Source organism: Ursus americanus, chromosome 3, assembly GCF_024610735.1.
Source record: "Ursus americanus isolate L20-20 chromosome 3, mUrsAme1.1.p, whole genome shotgun sequence".
Classification (NCBI taxonomy): domain Eukaryota; kingdom Metazoa; phylum Chordata; class Mammalia; order Carnivora; family Ursidae; genus Ursus; species Ursus americanus.
In genome coordinates this window covers 3,897,240-3,916,130 of record NC_142129.1, presented here as the reverse complement: position 1 = coordinate 3,916,130, position 18,891 = coordinate 3,897,240, and the positions used below count along the sequence as shown (strand labels likewise).

General features: G+C 46.5%; 1 protein-coding gene across 4 annotated transcripts in view; it reads left to right on the top strand.

Annotated features, from left to right (window-relative positions):
* Positions 1–18,891, top strand: part of DPP6 (dipeptidyl peptidase like 6) — an 889,057-nt gene that overhangs the window by 308,079 nt on the left and 562,087 nt on the right. Inside the window, exon 1 of one of the 4 annotated variants that reach the window (XM_045792246.2) lies at positions 12,568–12,941. The exons of the other annotated variants lie outside the window; for them this stretch is intronic. Within the exon in view, the coding sequence (XP_045648202.1) occupies positions 12,891–12,941 (51 nt within the window). The 5' untranslated portion in view covers positions 12,568–12,890. Of the gene's footprint in view, positions 1–12,567; positions 12,942–18,891 lie in introns of those variants that run through there. 4 annotated transcript variants of the gene reach the window in all.

Here is an 18,891-nt window from a genome sequence, read left to right as displayed (position 1 = left end):
CTAAATGAGCTGTTTTATCTAGGCCAGCCATCGGATCCGGGGACACAGAGACAGACACATAAACACATTGATCACCCGTACAGCCTGCTGGTCTGGCCTCCACAGAAGGTGCACCGTGTGTAGCTCCGGGCTGCACCTCTACCCCTTCCGTCTGAGGACGGGCAGTCTGCGCTGCGATCTGCCCTCCAAGACCCGGGGCAGAGGCAGGTTTGAAACCGAGGCTGCCGTGTCACCAGCAGACAGCCCATCTCCACGCTAAGCGTGAGGCTCAGCGCTTCCAACAAGGTGTTTGATGCGGCCTTTGTGCAGGTCTTTAAAGTCAACAGTCTCCTTAAAAAGATTTTTTTTAGGGGCGCCTGGGGGGCTCAGTCAGCGAAGCATTAGACTTCGGCTCAGGTCATGATCTCGGGGTCCTGGGATCGAGCCCCGCATTGGGCTCCCTGCTTGCCCAGGAGTCTGCCTCTCCTTCTCCCTCTGCTGCTTCCCCCCACCCCCGCTCATGTGCTCTCTCTCTCTCAAATAAATAAAATGTTTAAAAAATTAAAATAAGATTTTTAGAATTTAAGTACAGTTGACGTGGAGCACCGCATTAGTTTCAGGTGTGTGCGTAGTGATCGACAGTTCTGTACCTCACTCAGTGTCACCACAGTACGTGCAGCACCAGCTGTCACTCTACAATCTTATTCCAGTATTATTGGCTGTATTCCCTCTGCTGTACTTTTCGTCCCTGTGATTTATTTATTTTATAACTGCACGTTTGTAGCTCTTAATCCCCGGACCTGAGAGGGTCATAATGAGCCAGCAAAACAAAGCCTGTCCTTAGCCGAGAGCTCTGTGGCAGTTGAAGTCCAAGTAGGGAGGGTTCTGGAAAGTTGCCAGCCTCACCGTCTGCCTTTATAATCCCCCAGAGAGTCCAAGAGTCCTCGCCAAACCTGTGCCATCTGAAAAGCCCCAGCCATTTCTTATGATGCTCATCATAAGAAATGTGTGTGTGTGAAAATAAAGCTAACTGTGGTCCCTGATTCCTTAAAATGCAGAGCCTCGAGGTTGATAATTTCCACCTCGAGTGTATGTAACACTGGTGAACTGTTTCCCATTTTCCTTGTTAATGTCTTGAGTGAAACAGGGCAAGCACCATTATTCTCATTTTACAGAGGTGGCACAGAGAGTTATGTGACCCAAAGAGAGCCCGAGGTCAAGTCTCCTTTGGCCCCTGTTTCCCGCTGAAAAGGACATGCCGGCCTCTAGCTGCACCGCATCCTGATGTTTGTAGAAAGACACTGGCCTGTTCCTTCCTTCCTTCATTCCTCCAGCTTTTTAATAAGCACCAACTGTGTGCACGGGGCTCTGGAGTATTTTGGAAATAATGCAAGGAAAGAGTAAACAAACGAATATTTCAACAAGAAAATATCAAGGAGTGATGAGAGCCCTGATGAAATTTTGTAAAGTGAGATTGGAAATGATGTCAAGTGAGAAGGACTAGGTGAGCCAGTGTCATTGGAACAGCCTGTCCTCGAAGAGCTGGGTCCAGAACAGTCCAGGCAGACGGCATGGCTCTGGCAGGATCTCGGGGGCAGCCATGGGCTGGGATATTTGGCCATCCCTCTCGTGCCTGACCTCCGGGCCTTGGGGAGAGCGCGTCTCTAACTCTTGGGCCGCAGCGTCAGAAGTCTGGAAGTTAGGATGGGAAGTGTGATTGGATCTCCCTCAGCCTGGAGACTCTTGTGGTTGGAGGCTTTCACAGAAGACATTATTCATAAGTGTGTCTTCATCAAGAAATCTATTTTGTTTGTTAAAAATCCATAACGGGAAAGGAACTGTAGCAAAGAGCAAGCTATTTTTGCCTTGAAGAACACTCGCTAGGGGTAAATGGATTTCCTGGTGGGTTGTTTGAGAATGAATCTCAGATCCTAACCACTTTAATTTCTTTCTAGAGGAGTTTCGGCAAATGGAGTTTGTTTCTTGACCTCATTGGAGTCCCGGTTAATTTATCACAATAACAATAACATCACCGGGGTTTGTGTTTGTATAACAAAGATTGTTTCTGACTGTGCAAGCGTGGGTCTAATGAAAGTGCTCATAACTTGTTTTCAGGAATGAAGATTCAGAAGAACGAGTAAGGGAGCTCTAAATAAAATACAGGGATGAGATTTTTGTTCTTCCTGGGTCTCTAAGAAGCCACACGGAGGAAAGAGTACAGTGGAAGGCAACTCCTCCAACAGGGGCATTTGGGGCACAAGGGCGACTCCAGGGATGAGGTGGACACTTTCTCCTTCATGGAAGTACCTTCCCCCAGCTCGCGGCCCTAGCCCCTTTCCCTCCGCTCTCTGCTTCCCGATGCCTGGCCCTTCTGCTGGCCTCTCGGTGCTCACTCTCTCTTCCTCTGCCGTCCTCAGCTTCTCTCAACTTCTCCTCAGTCTCCCCCCATCCTCCTTCATTTCGTCTTTGCCACTAACCAGCTATGCGACTCAGAGCTAACAGTTGGCTTCTCTAAGCTTCAGTCTGTCTGTCTGTCCCACTGAAGGAGCAGAGACGGGATCTACATTTGAGTGAAGCGGGCTTCCCCTGGCCTTGGGGCTCACCAGCAGCAGGGCTCCACCACCCACGGCAGCCCTAAACTGGTGTTCTGTGTGCCCCGTGCAGATCTAAACACCGAAACTCCCAGAGTAAATCCTTTGATGGGATGACCTACCTCTCGCTTCCCTAGAGACCTGGGCTGTTGCTTAAGATGCCCAGTTTCCCACACATGCCTCTCCATCATCCTTCCGGTCGTAGATTATTTTTAAAATATATTCATTTTCCTTTTTCTAGTTCCAGTTCCTTGGGTGAGAAAGAATTACGACCAAGGGACTTGAATCACACTGTTTTGTTTTGAATGCCAGCCTCACTGCCCATTTGCCGCACTTTCCCCTAGTTTTAGTCTCCCCCCGGAGAATGGAAATCAGAGGCGTACCAACCGTGCGTGGCTGGGGAGAGTTAGATGAACTGACTCGTCCGCAGTGCGTGGCCAGGTTCACGTCGGAGTGAAAAACGCGCAACAGAAAATCACCATCTTTATCATCTCAGGGGCACTGTTCAGTAGTGCTGGGTACAGTCTCATGGCTGTGAAGCATCCCCAGTGAGTGGTGCATGCTTACCATGGAAGGACCTATGTTGGAGATGAGTCTTTGGGGTTGATACGTGTTAAGAAAGAGTCTGTCATCAACTAGTTACGCAACCAAGACTGATACGTGTCCGCATCTAAGAGTGAGTCTGCCCATGTCCACAGACCTGGTGGGAAATGCTTTGTTTTGTGTAGAATTTTCCTTTGTTACCATTTCTTCGTGACTGTAAACCTGGCTCTTTGCAGATAAATCAATATCCCCAAAGTTAAATGACATACTTTAGTATATTTCACTGGGAATGTTGGATCCCTGTAATAAAGGCAAGTTGTTACTTTCCCACTTCTCCAGTTCTGTTGGTTCCTTCCTGTCTCATCCCCTTTCCCTTCCCCTCCCCTCTCCTCCCTACCCCTCTCTTCTCCTCCCCTCCTACCATTGCTGTTAACTCGTTATAACTTCTACTCAATTTCTCATGTGTGTTTTCTTCTTCTCTCTTGCCTCCCCTCCTCTCCTCTCTCCTGAGTCCCTTCTTCACCCCACTGCTTCATGTTTAATTCAGTGAGGTTGGAATTGATGGTGATCTTGCCAATTGCTTACGGCTTGGTTTTCAGATAGATCCAGTGTGGAGCCGGGGCGGAGCCCAGGGGGATGCACACTGGTGGTAGTTGAGGAGAGAAGGGAGCTGGCATTCGTAGTTAAAGAGTGCTTTTGTCCACATAACTACATTTGGAGCTTCCTTTTGACAAAACCAACTACAGAAATAAATTATTTAAGAAAGTTTCAGAGGATTCTTGCTGGCTTCCAACATCTGAGAGTATAACCAAACATTATGCTTTAGTCATTCATTTGCCTGTGGAAAGACTGGATGAATTGATGTTCAATAGGGCAAAACCGCATTAATTTAATTTTTATTTATTTTTAATATCACATAATATGGAGTTATTTCCCGGTTAAAATGCCTCATGCTTGAATTATTCTTAATATTTAATACTGCCTTGCACACAGAACAGGATATTCCTGACCCACCATAGCAGGCAGAATTTTGGCTCTTATGACCTCTGACCTCTCACGGATATGTTACAGTACACAGAAAAGACATTTTGCAAATGCAATTAAGGTTACTAACCAGTGGACCTTAAGATCGGGTGGTTATCTTGGATTATCTGGATGGGCTCCGTGTAATCGCATGAACCCTTAAAAGCAAAGAAGGGTCTGCCGACCGAATGAGCTGAGAAGCAGTTTCTTCCCAGAACCTCTAGAAAGATCCACGGTCCTGCCAACACCGACTCCACCTCGTCAGACCTGAACAGAGACTCTAGCTAGCTGGCTGCACCAGTCTTGTGAGCCATGGGACTGCGTGGCAGTAAACAAGTGTGCTTTAAGCCACTGGGTTTGTGGGAGTCCGTTGCACCAGCAACGGGAAGCGAATACGTCCAGCATTCACGGGCAGAGCATCCGCGTACGGCGGAGGCTCTCCGCTCCCACAGCAGGATAGGTTTCTGTCGATCTCAGCACGGATTTTTGCATCAACTGCTTCCTGTCCACGCACAGGGTCCTTAGCTGTGGTAAATACACATTCGGTGCCCACGGAGTTGGTTGGAGTTACCTGACGTTTTAGAAATACGTGGCGAGATGCCTTCTTAGAAAGATGTGCTAACCAAGTGAATTGAGTGACAATGTGGGCTCTGATTCCGTGCTGGTACCCGAGGCCCGTCTGGAAACCAGCTGTACTCCCTGGGGAGTAAATTAAACGTGCAGACTTCTGTGGAGCGTCCCACACTAAGTTCGAATCTCGGCGGGCGAGGGTAGGGGGTGTGCAGTTCTGATGAACGCTCAGGCGAGTCTCTGCTACCAACCTCTGGAAGCCAGTGCCGTGGTTTCTGAACAGCTGGTCGACACCCAGGAGATCGGGAAATCAGTGTAGTGAGACCATCTTTAGAGAATACAGACGTGACTGGGAAAGAAACGGTCATGCCAGAATGCCTTGCAAAGTGGTAAGGATGAGCATGCATGGTGAAGCTGTGTGCGTGTGTATGTGCGTGTGTGTGCATACGCTGTCCCCTGTAAGACAGTTACATATCTGAGAAACACTGCTGTCATCTGACCCTGTGATTCCCAATCCAGTCTTGGACCCTCCAGTTAACTGGTCTTGTCCACGAAGACGTCATGTCTGGCTCCCCCGGCCTGCCTGTTCACGGGGCTGCCTGGGGAGGAAAGTTGCCGGGCGTGTATGGGCTTTGATGCATGCAGTAGAGGCTCTCAAGGTCCTTTCATTCGGGGACCTGCTAAATATGTCCGTGGAAAACACTTCGTTTGTCAGTGGAGGATAAAATTTCTTCGAGCATTGTCCAGAGACACGTACCCACTAACTACAGGGAGCTTGCTTGCTGTAGATGGAGGGAAGTGGATGTCTGCCATATGGCATTAAGCTCTCAATTAATGCAGAACAATAATGCTGCTTATGTAAGGAACCCCTTCCAAACTGGCTTTAACGGTGAGATATGATCAAGGAAGTCTGTATAACGAAAGCTAAGGTGAGGTGCTTCCTAAAGTGTAGCTTTCAGTGGAAGACAGTCTGTAAGCGGCGATGTCTGTTCAGGTTTACAAAAGGGAGTAGGAGTAAAGTGCAGTAGGAGGGATGAGACGAAGCTAGGAAGGGTACGGTGGGATTAGAGCTGCGGACTGCGGGCAGAACCACGGCCCCTGCACTCAAGCACGCGTAGCTTGGATTCATTGGAACACATTAGGCTGTGATTTTCCCCCCAAAAAGGACATTTTTGCAAGCATCACCTCTGATACCAATACTTCAGATTGGTTTTGAAGTGAAAAGCCCTCCCCGTACCCAACTTTGCCTGAGGGGCCAGGCAATGGTGGTAATAACCAGGTACTCGAGTACCAGGTGCAGTACTCCTAGTGCTTAGCGTTACCATAAGCGATACCGAAAACACCGTGTTTGGCTGTGGAGAAAGTGAGGCTCAGAGAGGTAAGGTTGGCACACCTCACATTAACTGTCAGAGCTGAGGCAGAGGCGCGGAGGCCCACCTCTGGGCCCAGGGTCTCTCTAGGAAGCCAAGGTGCCTGTCACCACACAGTCCCACCTCTTCTGCAAACCTCAGGCCTTTGGAGAGCACTGAGGGGTAAATTCAACTTAGGCCCAGATCCTGAGAGTAAATTTTAAGTCTCGACGATACTTACTCCCCGCAGAAAGTAGAATTTGCACATTTCTGTTCAATGAGCTTTGAAGAACAAAAGGTCATTGCTAATTTGAAGATAAAACCTTTATATAGACAACGTCCTGCAATTACTTAGGGAGGTTAGCATCTCCCATTCGATCAGGAAGCTGAGAAGTCTGTTGAGCAAACTCCGGACTACCCCAGGCCTCACAGATCACCATGCCTCTTTTAAAGTGCTTTCATGCTGACCATCACGGTTATTATTATTTTTCTTTGGCTTATATCTTCAGCCCCTGACCACAAAGCCAAAAGCCACAGGAAGGCAGAAAAGTGCAATAAATGGGCTTTCTCTACCCATTGCTGGCAGATGTATCTTAGTTTAAATAAGTCATAGACATTTGCAGAAAGGAACGCTCTGGAAAATACTTAAAGGGAAGTGTCTGCATTAGTGCTCTGCAAGAGAGTGAGTAGGAAAAAGGAGTTCTATTGATCACAGAGCTTCAGACACAGATAATCTGTATATTTGAAGTCGCCAAGTACGGATTTACCCTGAAACGCGCTGCTAATATTTATCTAGAATTTTGCAATTTAAGAAGATCCCTGCTCACGGATGATCCCTCCCCATTCTGTGACTGTCACTTAGCTTGTCAAGCGTTCCAGATTGGGGAGAAGAGGTTGGAGAACCTCTGGAAGCAACAAGAGAGGAAATCGCCCCAGACCAGGAAGGGAAAGAGAAGTTGACATGGCCCCTGGGAGCAGGTGTCCGTGTGCTGCTTCAGGTAAAACCCAAGGCGAGAGGCAAGACCCCAAGGGGAAGGCTGGACGGTGCCCTCGTGGAGGCCCCTCCCAGCCCCACCAGATAGTTCTGTGTGTTCCGCCGGCCCAGAAGCATCTGGAGTAACCACACCTAAAGGAATGAGGCAGAAGGAGTTAGCATCCTGTAACTGATGACAGATGATCAGAAGGCCCCTCCCCTGGGCTTTGGCACCTCATAAACCCACAGGACCTTGGAAGAGTCCGGGGGGCAGAGCTGCCTGCCATCCTCTCCGACAGAACATCGGGTGCAAATCCTAGTTGCTCTAAAGAAAATAAGGAAATGGGATGTTTTTGCACATCTGAATTTGTAGGTTACATGCAGAACAAAGAGTGGACAAAATGAGGGTGCAAGATGGTAGTGCAATGTGCTTCCGTAAACCTTGAGTGAATGAGGAGGAGAAAGTATGTATGTGGCCTCTGGAGTCACATTAGAAAGTGTGAGTCACGAAATGGTTAATTACATTGGAAACCATCCTATGAATATTGATCTTTTGGAGGTAAATTCTTGACTACTGAAATTTCAACTCTTACCCATGTAAGTGATTGTGATTCATGAATGTTGCCCCTGAAAATCAAATGATAGATTATCTAGAATGTTCTATCCCCCAGAGGAGAATATAAAGCTTTTGTTACTCCTGACTTTCCTACTCCCCAACACCGGGACGGCACCCCTCATGGTGCCACTTCCTTTCCCCTGAATCAAAACTTTAGTTGTTGCTAGCCAGGCTTATTTTACGTTTTAGTCGTGCCAGGAGTCACTAACGTGCTCTGGAAGGTGGTTTGATTGGAGATCACTTTCATCTTTTGAAGTATAAAATCTACATGCATAGTTGTTAATTTTCTGAGTATCTCCCGTGGTATTTTTTATACTACTCTGTGATCACTTTGAGTGTGTTCACCTAATACGATTTTAATAAGGTGAAAATTAAGTAAGTTAGATTCTTTCATTTATTTAAAAATCAATAAATCAATATGTTATTTTTGATCACATTTAACTGGAAAATGACATTCCAAGTCTTGGTTTGCCAATAATGTCATAAAGATTTGGGATCTCACACAAGGATTCTGATTTAAAACATTGAGGAAACCTTTTCATGTAAACACATAAGGAAGTACAAGGTACATTTACAAATATGGCTTATTAACAAAGTATTGGAGTTAGTGTCAATTTTTCAAAAACTTTAACAGCTATCCCCTTGACCCCAAATACTGAGGTCCCTGAATATCCTAATATTTTAGAAATAGCATGAATGACAAAACTACAAATGACCTGAAAGAAATATGATGAGCATGACAGAATCTAATTTTTTAAAAAGCATTGCATAATGAAGTGTCAGAAACCTACATTTTCTTACCCATATTTTTCAGTGATTAAAAGTTTTTCTGATGCAAGGTTCTCAGGGTCTGACTCCAGGGTGACAAATTCATCATGCCCGCCTTTCCAAAACTATATAAATTCAAGTCCACATTATTTTTATCCGCCATCAATTAAATATTCATCAGCTTTTCTTGGTCCTCAGCCCACAGGTCTTACTTACAAGACTATAAAGAGGAAACACTAGGAGCCCTGCCATTTTGGACCCCTTAGCGTGGGATATTTGTTCAAAATTCCGATTCCTGTCGCCATTGAAGAGACGTGAGAGTATCACTTTGCTGCGTCGCCATATTGACGTGACCAGTGGGCTACATAGAGATCTGGTGCATTTCGAATCCCAAATACAGGAACACCCCCCCCCCTTGAAAACTGCTTCTGAGAGACCGAATTCCAGTAAACCTTTCAACTCATAAGATGATGACCATTTTTTTGTCTTGGCTTTCCATGCAGATAAAATACTGCACTGTCTCTCAATGGGGAAGGGAATCACTGTCCAGACAGTCGGTGATGTGGCACAATGGGAGAGGCCCTACAGTGGCTCTCTGCACTGGCCTGCACTGGTGCCAAGCACTCCCAGCGCTGGTTTCAAGTGAGGCATCACCGTCTGCGATAGGGATGGCCGAGGTAGCACTAGCCTATCAGCGATAGTCTGAAAGAAAGACCGTGAGTCCTCTGTCCTGTCCATTCAGCGGGTGAGGAAGAACCAAGCTCATCCAGTCTAGACTTTTCCTTTACACCGATGGCAGAAAAGGTATAGCTTATTTGCATATCAGGTGCTATAGTATTGGTTTATAAACACTCATGTGGATCCCTTGCATCTCTGTATGGACTTCAATTATGCTTTTTGCCGTTCTAAAAACATTTATAGTGTTAAGAGTTCATGAACATATGTCTCTTTTTTTTTTCTTTCATCATGACACGTGTGCTCCTTAATCCCCATCACCTACTCACCCATCCCCCCCCCCATCTCCCCTCTGGTGACCAGCAGTGTGTTCTCTAGATTAAGGGTCTGTTTCTCGGTTTGTCTCTTTTGTTTGTTGGTTTGGTTTGGTTTGTCTCTTAAATTCCACACGTGAGTGAAATCAGATGGTATTTGTCCTTCCCTGACTTATTTCACTTAACATTATACCCTCTAGCTCCATCCATGTTGTTGCAAATGACAAGATTTTGTTCTTTTTATGGCTGAGTAATAGTCCATTGTATATATGCCACATCTTCTTTATCCATTCAACTGTTGGTGGACACTGAGGTTGCTTCCATAATTTAGCTATTGTCAATAATGCTGCTATAAACATAGGGGTGCATGTATCCCTTTGAGTTAGTGTTTTTGTATTTTTCTGGTAAATACCCAGTAGTGTGATTACTGGATCCTACGGTAGTTCTGTTTTCAGTTTTTTCAGGAACCTCCATACGGTTCTCCACAATGGCTGCACCAGTTTGCATTCCCACCAACAATGCAAGAGCACATCCTCATTAACGCTTGCTGTGTTTTTGGTTTTAGCCGTTCTGACGGGTGCGAGGTGCTATCTCATCGTAGTTCTGATTTGTGTTTCCCTGAGGATGAGTGATGTTGAGCATCTTTTCATGTGTCTGTTGGCCGTCTGGATCTCTTCTTTGGAAAAATGTCTGTTCATGTCGTCTGCCATTTTTAATTGTAGTATTTGGTTTGTGGGTGTTGATTTGTACCAGTTCTTTATATTTTTGGATACTAACCCTTTATTGGATATGTCACTTGGGAATATCTTCTCCCATTCAGTAGGTAGCTTTTTTAGTTTTGTTGATTATTTCCTTCGCTGTGCAGAAACTTTTTATTTTGATGTACTGAACATGTGTCTCTTAATGACCTCTGTGCTCAGCACACAGACGGCGATCTGGGCTGTTGAAGTGTGATCCTGGCTAGGTTCAGGAGCGTGAACAAGCAGAACTTGTCGCTGCAAAAATTGCAAAGTACCGTCATGCATCAAAATCTTTAGAAATGCATTTCGGACTAAGTGTTGATTGCTTCAGGAGAAGACAAACTAAGGAAATAAATTGACAAGTTTGTAACAGCCAGGATAGGCTGGGTTATACTCCAGTAACAACTCTAAGAGCTCCGAGGCTCAGAAAAGAAAGGGTTATTTCTCACTAATGCCATCTGTCCATCACTGGGCTCCCAGGGGCTCTGGTCTGGACTCCCTCACCCTGTCACCATGCCAGAGGGAGAGATCTTGGAGCATTTGCAATGGTGGGTGCTAATGAAGAGGTGGAAGTTGCTTCCTTCCAGAACTTACTGACCCAGAACTGTCCCATGGTTCCTTCCAGCCACAAGGGACCAGCAATGACCATATAACATGGGTCCAGAGGTAGTGAGCCAACAATATTTGGCAACAGCACTACTTCCAAACAGTGGATAACCATACGATTTTTGTTGGAAAGACAGGTCATTAGCCGACTGGTAGAAATGAGGCATCCCTGATGTCCTGTGGTGGCAGCGAGGCTCCACGGTGTCTCTCAGTACACCCTGATTCAGCAGATTTCCCTAACGGTCACACAGTTCTGCTGGCCTGGGAAGAGAGGACCCACGGCCAGCTGCTAAGGGACAGAGCTGAGAGCCCAGAGGGAGGGACGTGTAGCCCCCACATGGGCTTGCAGCCTACTCCCCTGTGTCTGTCACACGCCGGCTCTCTGTGCTCCTCCCTCTCTCCCCAGGTCTTCCTTTGTCCCTTCTCTTCCCCACGTGCCCTAGAGTGCTTTCCTTTCATGCAAAGATGCTGGTCTTCCTGGTGGTTGCTCTCTGGGAGCAGGGGTGGGGCTGGCTAAGAGGCCAATGTGCCAGCTCCTGAATTCACTCCCCGAGCACAGACCCTTAGTGCTTGTGTCAACTTTCTGCCGTCTGCCCACTTGAATCCCCAACCTCGAAGCTCTCCTCACTCTTACCGCTTTTCTCTGCCATTCCTCCTTCCTTCCTTCCTTGTGTCTTTTGGTTGAGTCAAGCTGATTTTCTCAGGCTTTTTGGTTCATTCATTTTACTTCTGCTTGTAACCACTTTTCATTACTTTTATGATTCTAAAATATCCTAAGACAAGAAGATCCCTAAAACATCCGTGTCCATTCACCGCTTCTGTTTGGCCGTCAGTAGATCTCCCGGGGCTGACACGGCGCTAACACACCACAGTGACGAGCAGAAGGTGTGCCCCTGAGCGAAAGCAGGTATTTACATAAGGCTCATCTTGTACATGGTGCCGTGAATTATCTAAAAGGGCCGCATCCCCCCTGCTCAGCCTCTTCAAGGAGGAATCATCTCAGAGGAATCGCTCTTCCAGGCGACTGGTGGGGACACGGGAATGCCACCCAGCAGCCTCCTCTGGGAGACTCCCGGGGCTGCCCACACTGAACTGGGCCCCGAGTCAGGCTCTGAGAAGGTGGTGGCCCGTCTCTGACCTTTGAAAGCTCTTGGTCTCAGTGGTGAGTTGGTCTGTTCATGGGGAGAACAAGAGATAATGAAATCACGGTGACCATGGGCTGTAAATGTCCCAAGCACATTGCTGCCTGTCCGGCTCCCACTTCTCTGCCCAGAATCTACCACAGTGCCTGGCAGGGAGCCGGGGCTCAAAAAGTAGGTTTAGAAAGAATCAGTGAACACCAGGACTGTAATAGGAGTGATATGCATGCTAATCTAGGTCTGTCCATCTGCACATTACTCTTCTCTGGAAGGGATGTTGAGATATTTCAGGAGGCAGCTGTAAATTTTCTCCTCAGTGTGCCGAGCACTGCGTCATACTGCTCCGAAATGCCTGGCTATTCTCCTAGCATAAGAGTAAGTGGATAACGGCCAAATCTCTGTTCCTCTGAGTAGATGCCACCAAACCTAGCAATCAGTATTTACCTTTTCTCAGGAATCATGTCTAGAATGCCCTGCCCCCCAATATTCCAGACACACACCTGCCCAAGGTCAGAACCCCAGACAAGAAACAAGGACCAGCGCAGGTCAGTGGGGACACTCCGTGTTAGGCAGGCTGCTCGTTTTGAGCTGAGACAAGCATTGGCATCTGTCTCTCTCGGAGCAGACTATGACCTTTGATCTAGCCCGTGTGAAGAAAAGGCACCTCACATGGGGCTGCTTGGAAAACACCCGTTTTTCACCAGGTAGGCTGTTTGGGAGGCATTCCCCAGTCTTCCCTCTGCCCTACATCATTTGGCAGGGGGGCACCTCTGCCCCCTCTGATGCTCCGAGGCTGAGGCTGTCATGTGAAGCGATTGGCTGCTTTGTGCTGAGTGGCGAACTCTGTGGTTGTTGGAAAGCAGCAGTAAAAGCTAGGGAGTGTCTCAGATTGCAAGCAACCCCAGGCAGCGGCGGGCAGCACACCGCCTCGCATCCGCCCGTGGGAGACCCACCGACGTCCTCAACGCTGCCCAGGGTACCCTTCCAACCCGCCGTGGGCAGGGATGAACGCTTCCAGGCTGCCCGGAGTCAACAGATTAAAACAGTTTTGGAGGGTGAGTAAAAGGACACAAGTCAACTTACTAGAAAAAAAAAAAAAAAAGTTTAATTTCTTAAAAAAAAAAAAAAGGACCTAACTTGCCGCGGGAGGTGTGTACCATGAGATAGTTGCATTATTTTACAAAACTCCTGGTGGGAGAGTCGACCATGCATATGCGATATCTTGACAAAGGTTTAGAATTTCATTTTAACTAATCTGCAGCAGATGCAAGGAGCAGCCAGAGCAGCTCTGGTGTTGACTCAGAGTACAAGTTTTATAGAAAAGGCAGTTTAGCATTTGAGCCACAGTATGATGGTTAATTATACTTACTGTCACTCAGATATCAACCAGTATCTTTTTTTAATTTTTTTAAAGATTTTATTTATTTATTTGACAGAGATAGAGACAGCCAGCGAGAGAGGGAACACAAGCAGGGGGAGTGGGAGAGGAAGAAGCAGGCTCATAGCGGAGGAGCCTGATGTGGGGCTCGATCCCATAACGCCAGGATCATGCCCTGAGCCGAAGGCAGACGCTTAACCGCTGTGCCACCCAGGCGCCCCCAACCAGTATCTTCTGATCGTAGCCTCCGGGAACAGGGTCGAACGTGATAGCTAATAGATGGAATCTCGAAAATCAGGTCTGTGTGTGTTTTCTTGCAGACTGTGTAATCTGTCAGAAGCCCTAGGTGACCAGAAGCAGAAGAGATAGGAGAGTCTCATGCTTTGTGCAGGGCACTATGACAGCATTTAGAAGGCACTGAGGCAGCTGTAATCACAAACCACTCAGACGTGTGATACACATTGTAGACTATTACCGTAATCCTCAGTAATGAGATCAGCCCCAAGCCAGCCTAATAGCTGATGGCGTCTCGATTTTCAACTTTTGCCTCTCTTCACAGAATGATAAAACATCTATGGAAATCATTGCTTATTTCTGGTTGTCAGAGTCTGGATTCAGAGCAACAAGTAAAGAATTCTTTTCTGGAAAGTAACATGGGATTCAGGGAGACGTGGGTTTATGCCACATGTTAGTATCAAAGTCAAACCCCTGTGCATGTTTAGGACCTAGAAAGGAACAAATGATCCAGCAACTGATTTTCGGTGACTCCTTAAAATAGAGTGCTGAGCTGGGATAATACTGCAGGTAAGGTTCTGTCTTATGCTAACGTGATCTGATTTTTTTTTTGGGGGGGGGGATGCTAGTATTAGCACCCTGTTCATTAGAAATCGCTTCGTTAGGCGAATAAATAGCAGGCACTTGAGGCATTTCTGACTCTAGGTAAACTGCTTTTCTTTCTGTATGATGCTCTGAGTCATTTAAGAAGGGCCGGGGGTTATAGATGTGCTTTGTCAATTACTTAGTGAGTCATGAGATCTCTTTATTTGAACTTGTAATGATCAGATAATGTGAGTTTGAAAATAATGTGAGTAATTTTGAAATTACTTTGTAAGCAAAGATTTACATTCAACTGGGTAGAACCAGAACACTGTCTTCCCAAACGAAAGCATATGTGTGGTGTATAAATGGGTATGTCGTCTGAGTAAACTAGAGCATATTAAAGACACTGAAGTGATGAAACTCTAAGGGGCACCATATGCAGCTTGCGCAGCCCTGGGCCGAAGGTCTGACTGCCAACTGTGTGGGTCCTGGGATTAGTCTCTTCATCCTGGGCAGAACTGCTTACTGCCCTTCACTTCCCATCTGTAGAGTGAGTGTTCCCTCCCAGCTCTGAGATTTCATCTGAGCCCATGGGAAACAGATTACTCTGTGCTCTAAATTCACCAGATAATCTGTCTAGATTGTGTCTGAAAAAGTCTGATTAAATTTGTTGACCATCATAGTTTTTAGCTGTTGGAGGGCTCTCAGAACGTCTTGATCAAATAATCCTCAGACCAGGCTTCCAGCCTCTGACAAGTTCTCTCTGAGTGACGTCAGACGTAGCCGATCAGGGTCACGTGTAGGTCGGCGGACGAACAGTAGGCTACTTTGTATTTTCTCTTTCATAGACTAAGCTTCATTTTAGCTCTTAACCTCGCCACTGATGTAAACGTTTGTTACGTACGACACCCCAAAGCTTCAGATGAACCCCTCAGTAAGCTGCGTCTGGAAGGGCATCCTCTGAGAGGGGGTTTCCGGATGTGTGGGGCACACAGACCCCAAACTCACAGCACCCACGTGGGCCCTGCTCGCTGGAAGGAGTCCTCGGAACAAAATAAAGACACCGGGATTTCACTGGCCAGCAGCACGGTCCAGATAAGGAGGCACATTCTAAATAGCCCAAGGGATTCCTTAATTATTTAGGGGTGAGGAATTTAAATGGGTGATGTAGTTACTCTGTAGTTTCGACTTTGAATTATTCATTTGGTTTTTTTTACGGTGGTTCTATGCTAATCACTCCAGACTACTGTTAATAAAACTTTTAAAAATCGGAGGCAGATGCAAAAACGGTTGCAAAGAAAGGATCTAAAAGCCTCTTAATAGAGGAGTGGCTTTGGAGCCTCTCATCCAGGTAGCCAAAGCCGACTGTGGGGCTTGCTTACCTCTGAGTCCGTTCCCTCCCAGGGCCCGGCTATGGAGCTCTGCAGCCTGCTCGAGATAATGGGCACAGAACTTCAAAACCTGGGCTTTGGAGCCTGGCGTGAGATAAAACTTGATCCTACCACTAATTCGTGCTCATTTAAAGCAATGGCAGTCTTCCCATGGTTTGGGTAGTTTCCGTGTATTTATATTGTTTTACTGGGAGCAAGTAGAAATAAGAAAGGTTTTTTTCCTTTTCTTTTCTTTTCTCTTCTTTTCTTCTCTTTTCTTTTTTTCTTTTCTTTTCTTTTCTTTTCTTTTTTTCTTTTCTTCTCTTTTCTTTTTTTCTTTTCTTTTCTTTTCTTTTTCTTTTCTTTTCTTTTCTTTTCTTTTCTTTTCTTTTCTTTTCTTTTTTTTTCTTTTTTATACAAACCCAGGACTGGTTCACCTGCTATAGTCAGCAGAGTTTTGGAATCCGTGCTTTAGATGGCTTTGCCCTTCAGACCGTGCGCTGACAGTAGCCAACTGAGTGTTTGATTTCAGTCCAGCTACTGGATGCTGAGGGATGCCGTTCGATCTAACATGTTTGACAACAGAAATTTATGGGCCAGGACAACTGGTCCCAAGTTTACTGGAGGAGGCAAAATGGGGGTTTTATTTCCGCCCTCTGAACTTTCTTTTGTTGATTACAGTGACTTGAAACAACCCAAACCTGAGTATTTAAGAATAACCAAACTGCAGAAAGGCAGCGTCATGTAATAGAGCCGGGAGCAGGACGCATGGTTTTGCCTAAAGGTCACGTTCCTTTCCTTCGTGCCGGTTTCCTCCCCTAGAACATTGGGGAGGGTGTGTGAATCACAGCCGCTTGGTCTTCTATCCAGGTCATATAGTCTCATCTCTCAGAACGCTTTCTTTAAGTGTCGATGCCTAGGCTCCCCCACCCCCACTCCAGTTAAGCCAGAGTCACAGTGGGTGGGGCCCACCATACCAATACAGTTTTAAAAAGCACCCCTGGTTATTCTAGTGGGCAGCCAGAATCAAGAACCATTATACCGTCCAAAGGTCCTTTCCGGCTCTCACATTCTCTGTACGAAGATTCTGATGATTACTTCTCACAGTAAAAGCACTAAGTTGTTTATATATTGTGGTTGTGGGACTTCTTCTTCCTCTTCTGGTCATTTCAAGAGATGATTCATTGAAAGTGGTGGAGCAAAGGATACCAAGGACTTAACCCCCCTGAAGTGGCTTTTCAAAGTAAAGACTTTGAATATCCTTGATGTGGACACTGCGTCCAAGGGCCATCTGAAGTTTTAATTCCCTAATGGGATATTTTTGGTCCTAAGAACAGTGAACTCTAGTTTCAAGGGTATAAACCCAGTGAAAATAGTACTTTCCCCTAAATATAAGCTTGTCCTTGTTGCTGTTGAGCTCTGAGCAGGTGTTAGGGATACAGAGATGAGTGAGACCCAGTCCTTGCTTTCATCCATTTACAGTCTAGTGTGGGTAAGAGAAAAAGACAGTGGCTGTCTGGTTTGGAGCTATCAGAATCGGATGTTACTTGGCCATGCAGTTTTCTAGCCTGAGAAACTTTGCTAATGCACACAAAACGAGAAGAAGGACACCCCCCACCCCCAGTCATTTTCCCATTTAAAGGTGGTTTTTTGTGGGTGAACGTTTCGTTACACCGTCCATGTTTCTTTGGGACACCAAGATGTCTGAGAAGCACACGTCTGGAAGGTCTGGAAGTCCAGGCTACACCCACTGATGCTCTGATGACAAGAAGTAGTTTATACTGATGTTCGACACACACACGTCTGTATTAAATATGCAAACTACATTTACACATTTCAGAAAAGAACAAAATACGGTGGGTTATTTCGTAGGTAATGACACAAGTTCAAAACCAAAATAAAACGCGCACTAACCTTTGATTCTCTTTCTGAACCGTCCGAGGCAGACTTCCTTTCTTGATACTACATCTCTCTGTCCCAGGTTTCCCTCAAAATCTAGCCCTCAGCTGAGATGTCTGCAGGCCTCGGAGAGCAGATGGTCCGGGTGTTGGGCTCCTCTTGTAGTTTTGCCTCTCCGGAGTTGCACGAAATAGGCAAGCCATCTCCTTTGCGGGAACCTTTGTCTCTTACCTGTGATGTGATGAGGTGAGACTGGCTTTCCGTAGGTCTCCTCCCAATGTCCTGTGATTCCACCTGACCGTTTTCTCCAGCTTGTCAGGAAGTAGGAAAGATCTTTGTAAAGTTGTTGATCCCGAGAGGCAGTCGGACAGGATAGCAATTCCTTCTCCTCACTGGGAAATCAAGGGACTGGCCTACTGGCGTAGTTTAGTAGAAAAGGCCTTGGCGTCACAGACAAATGACAATTTGAATTTGGATTCTCGCAGAACCTATCTGTATCGTGTTAGGCCGATCTCATCCTATCCAGACCTAAATTGCCTCCTCTGTGAGGTGAAGCAGGTAATACTGACTTATGGTGTTTGGGGGTGAAGATTCAACCTGATGGCATGCATCCTACAACGTCTGTGGACACAGAGCACACAGTAGGCTCGCTATGTGCGATGTGCGGGATTACTGCTCACTGTCGAGGGAGGCTGACAGCAGCTCTTGGCAGAATGTTTGCTTCTCCAAGCTGGGGTCTCTGCTTAGTGGCTCTGTGATGTAGGAGCGGCCCTACGGTTGCAGTGGGGCTTTCTGAAGAAGGAAAACACTATAGATTAGCCTCCCAAGATAGTGGAGCAAATGACGTCATTACATAGGTTGACATCAGCCAGCTAGCTTGCCTTCCTTCCTCCTCCCAGTGAGCTGTCCTTGAGTTTGAATCTGTCTGTGGTCTGCCTTTTATCTTAGTGTGGGTCTTTTCACACAAACCAGGTCAGCTGCTTTTCAGCTCTTGGAGGGAAACAGAGGAACAAAATAGAATACATTTGAACAATTGTGCTTTTTCTAAGTCCCCACGGTGCAAATAACCCGTGACATTTTGCAGGGAGGCATTTTGATGTCAGGGAGAACCAGCCACGGCTTTTTATTTGGCCTCGAATGCTGTCCCTTTGGAGAAAGTTTTTAGTTTCTTTTTAACCAACACTCAAAAATTATTAATTTGGCTCTTTATTCATGAACATTAAAAGCTGGAAGTTAATAAATATTTTATGATCCTAGAGCTCAAATGCATATCGGATTGATGTTGAGGGATGAAGAATTGAGGGCAGGGAAAAGGCCTCCTCTTTCCAGAATTTGCAAAATCGATGTAAAGTGGGCTTCTGCTCACCTACCGAGGGTGTGACTGACATTGGCTAGAGCAGAGCTTCCTGGAATGCTGCTGGTGCCCGGGGAGGTCTCCAGGTCAGCCAGAGGTTCGGACCTCTTCCTCCCTTCCCAGGGGAGCACGCCTGCGGGCCCCAGGGCAGGAAGCTAGAGCTGCTCGTAGCACTGTCGGCTCAT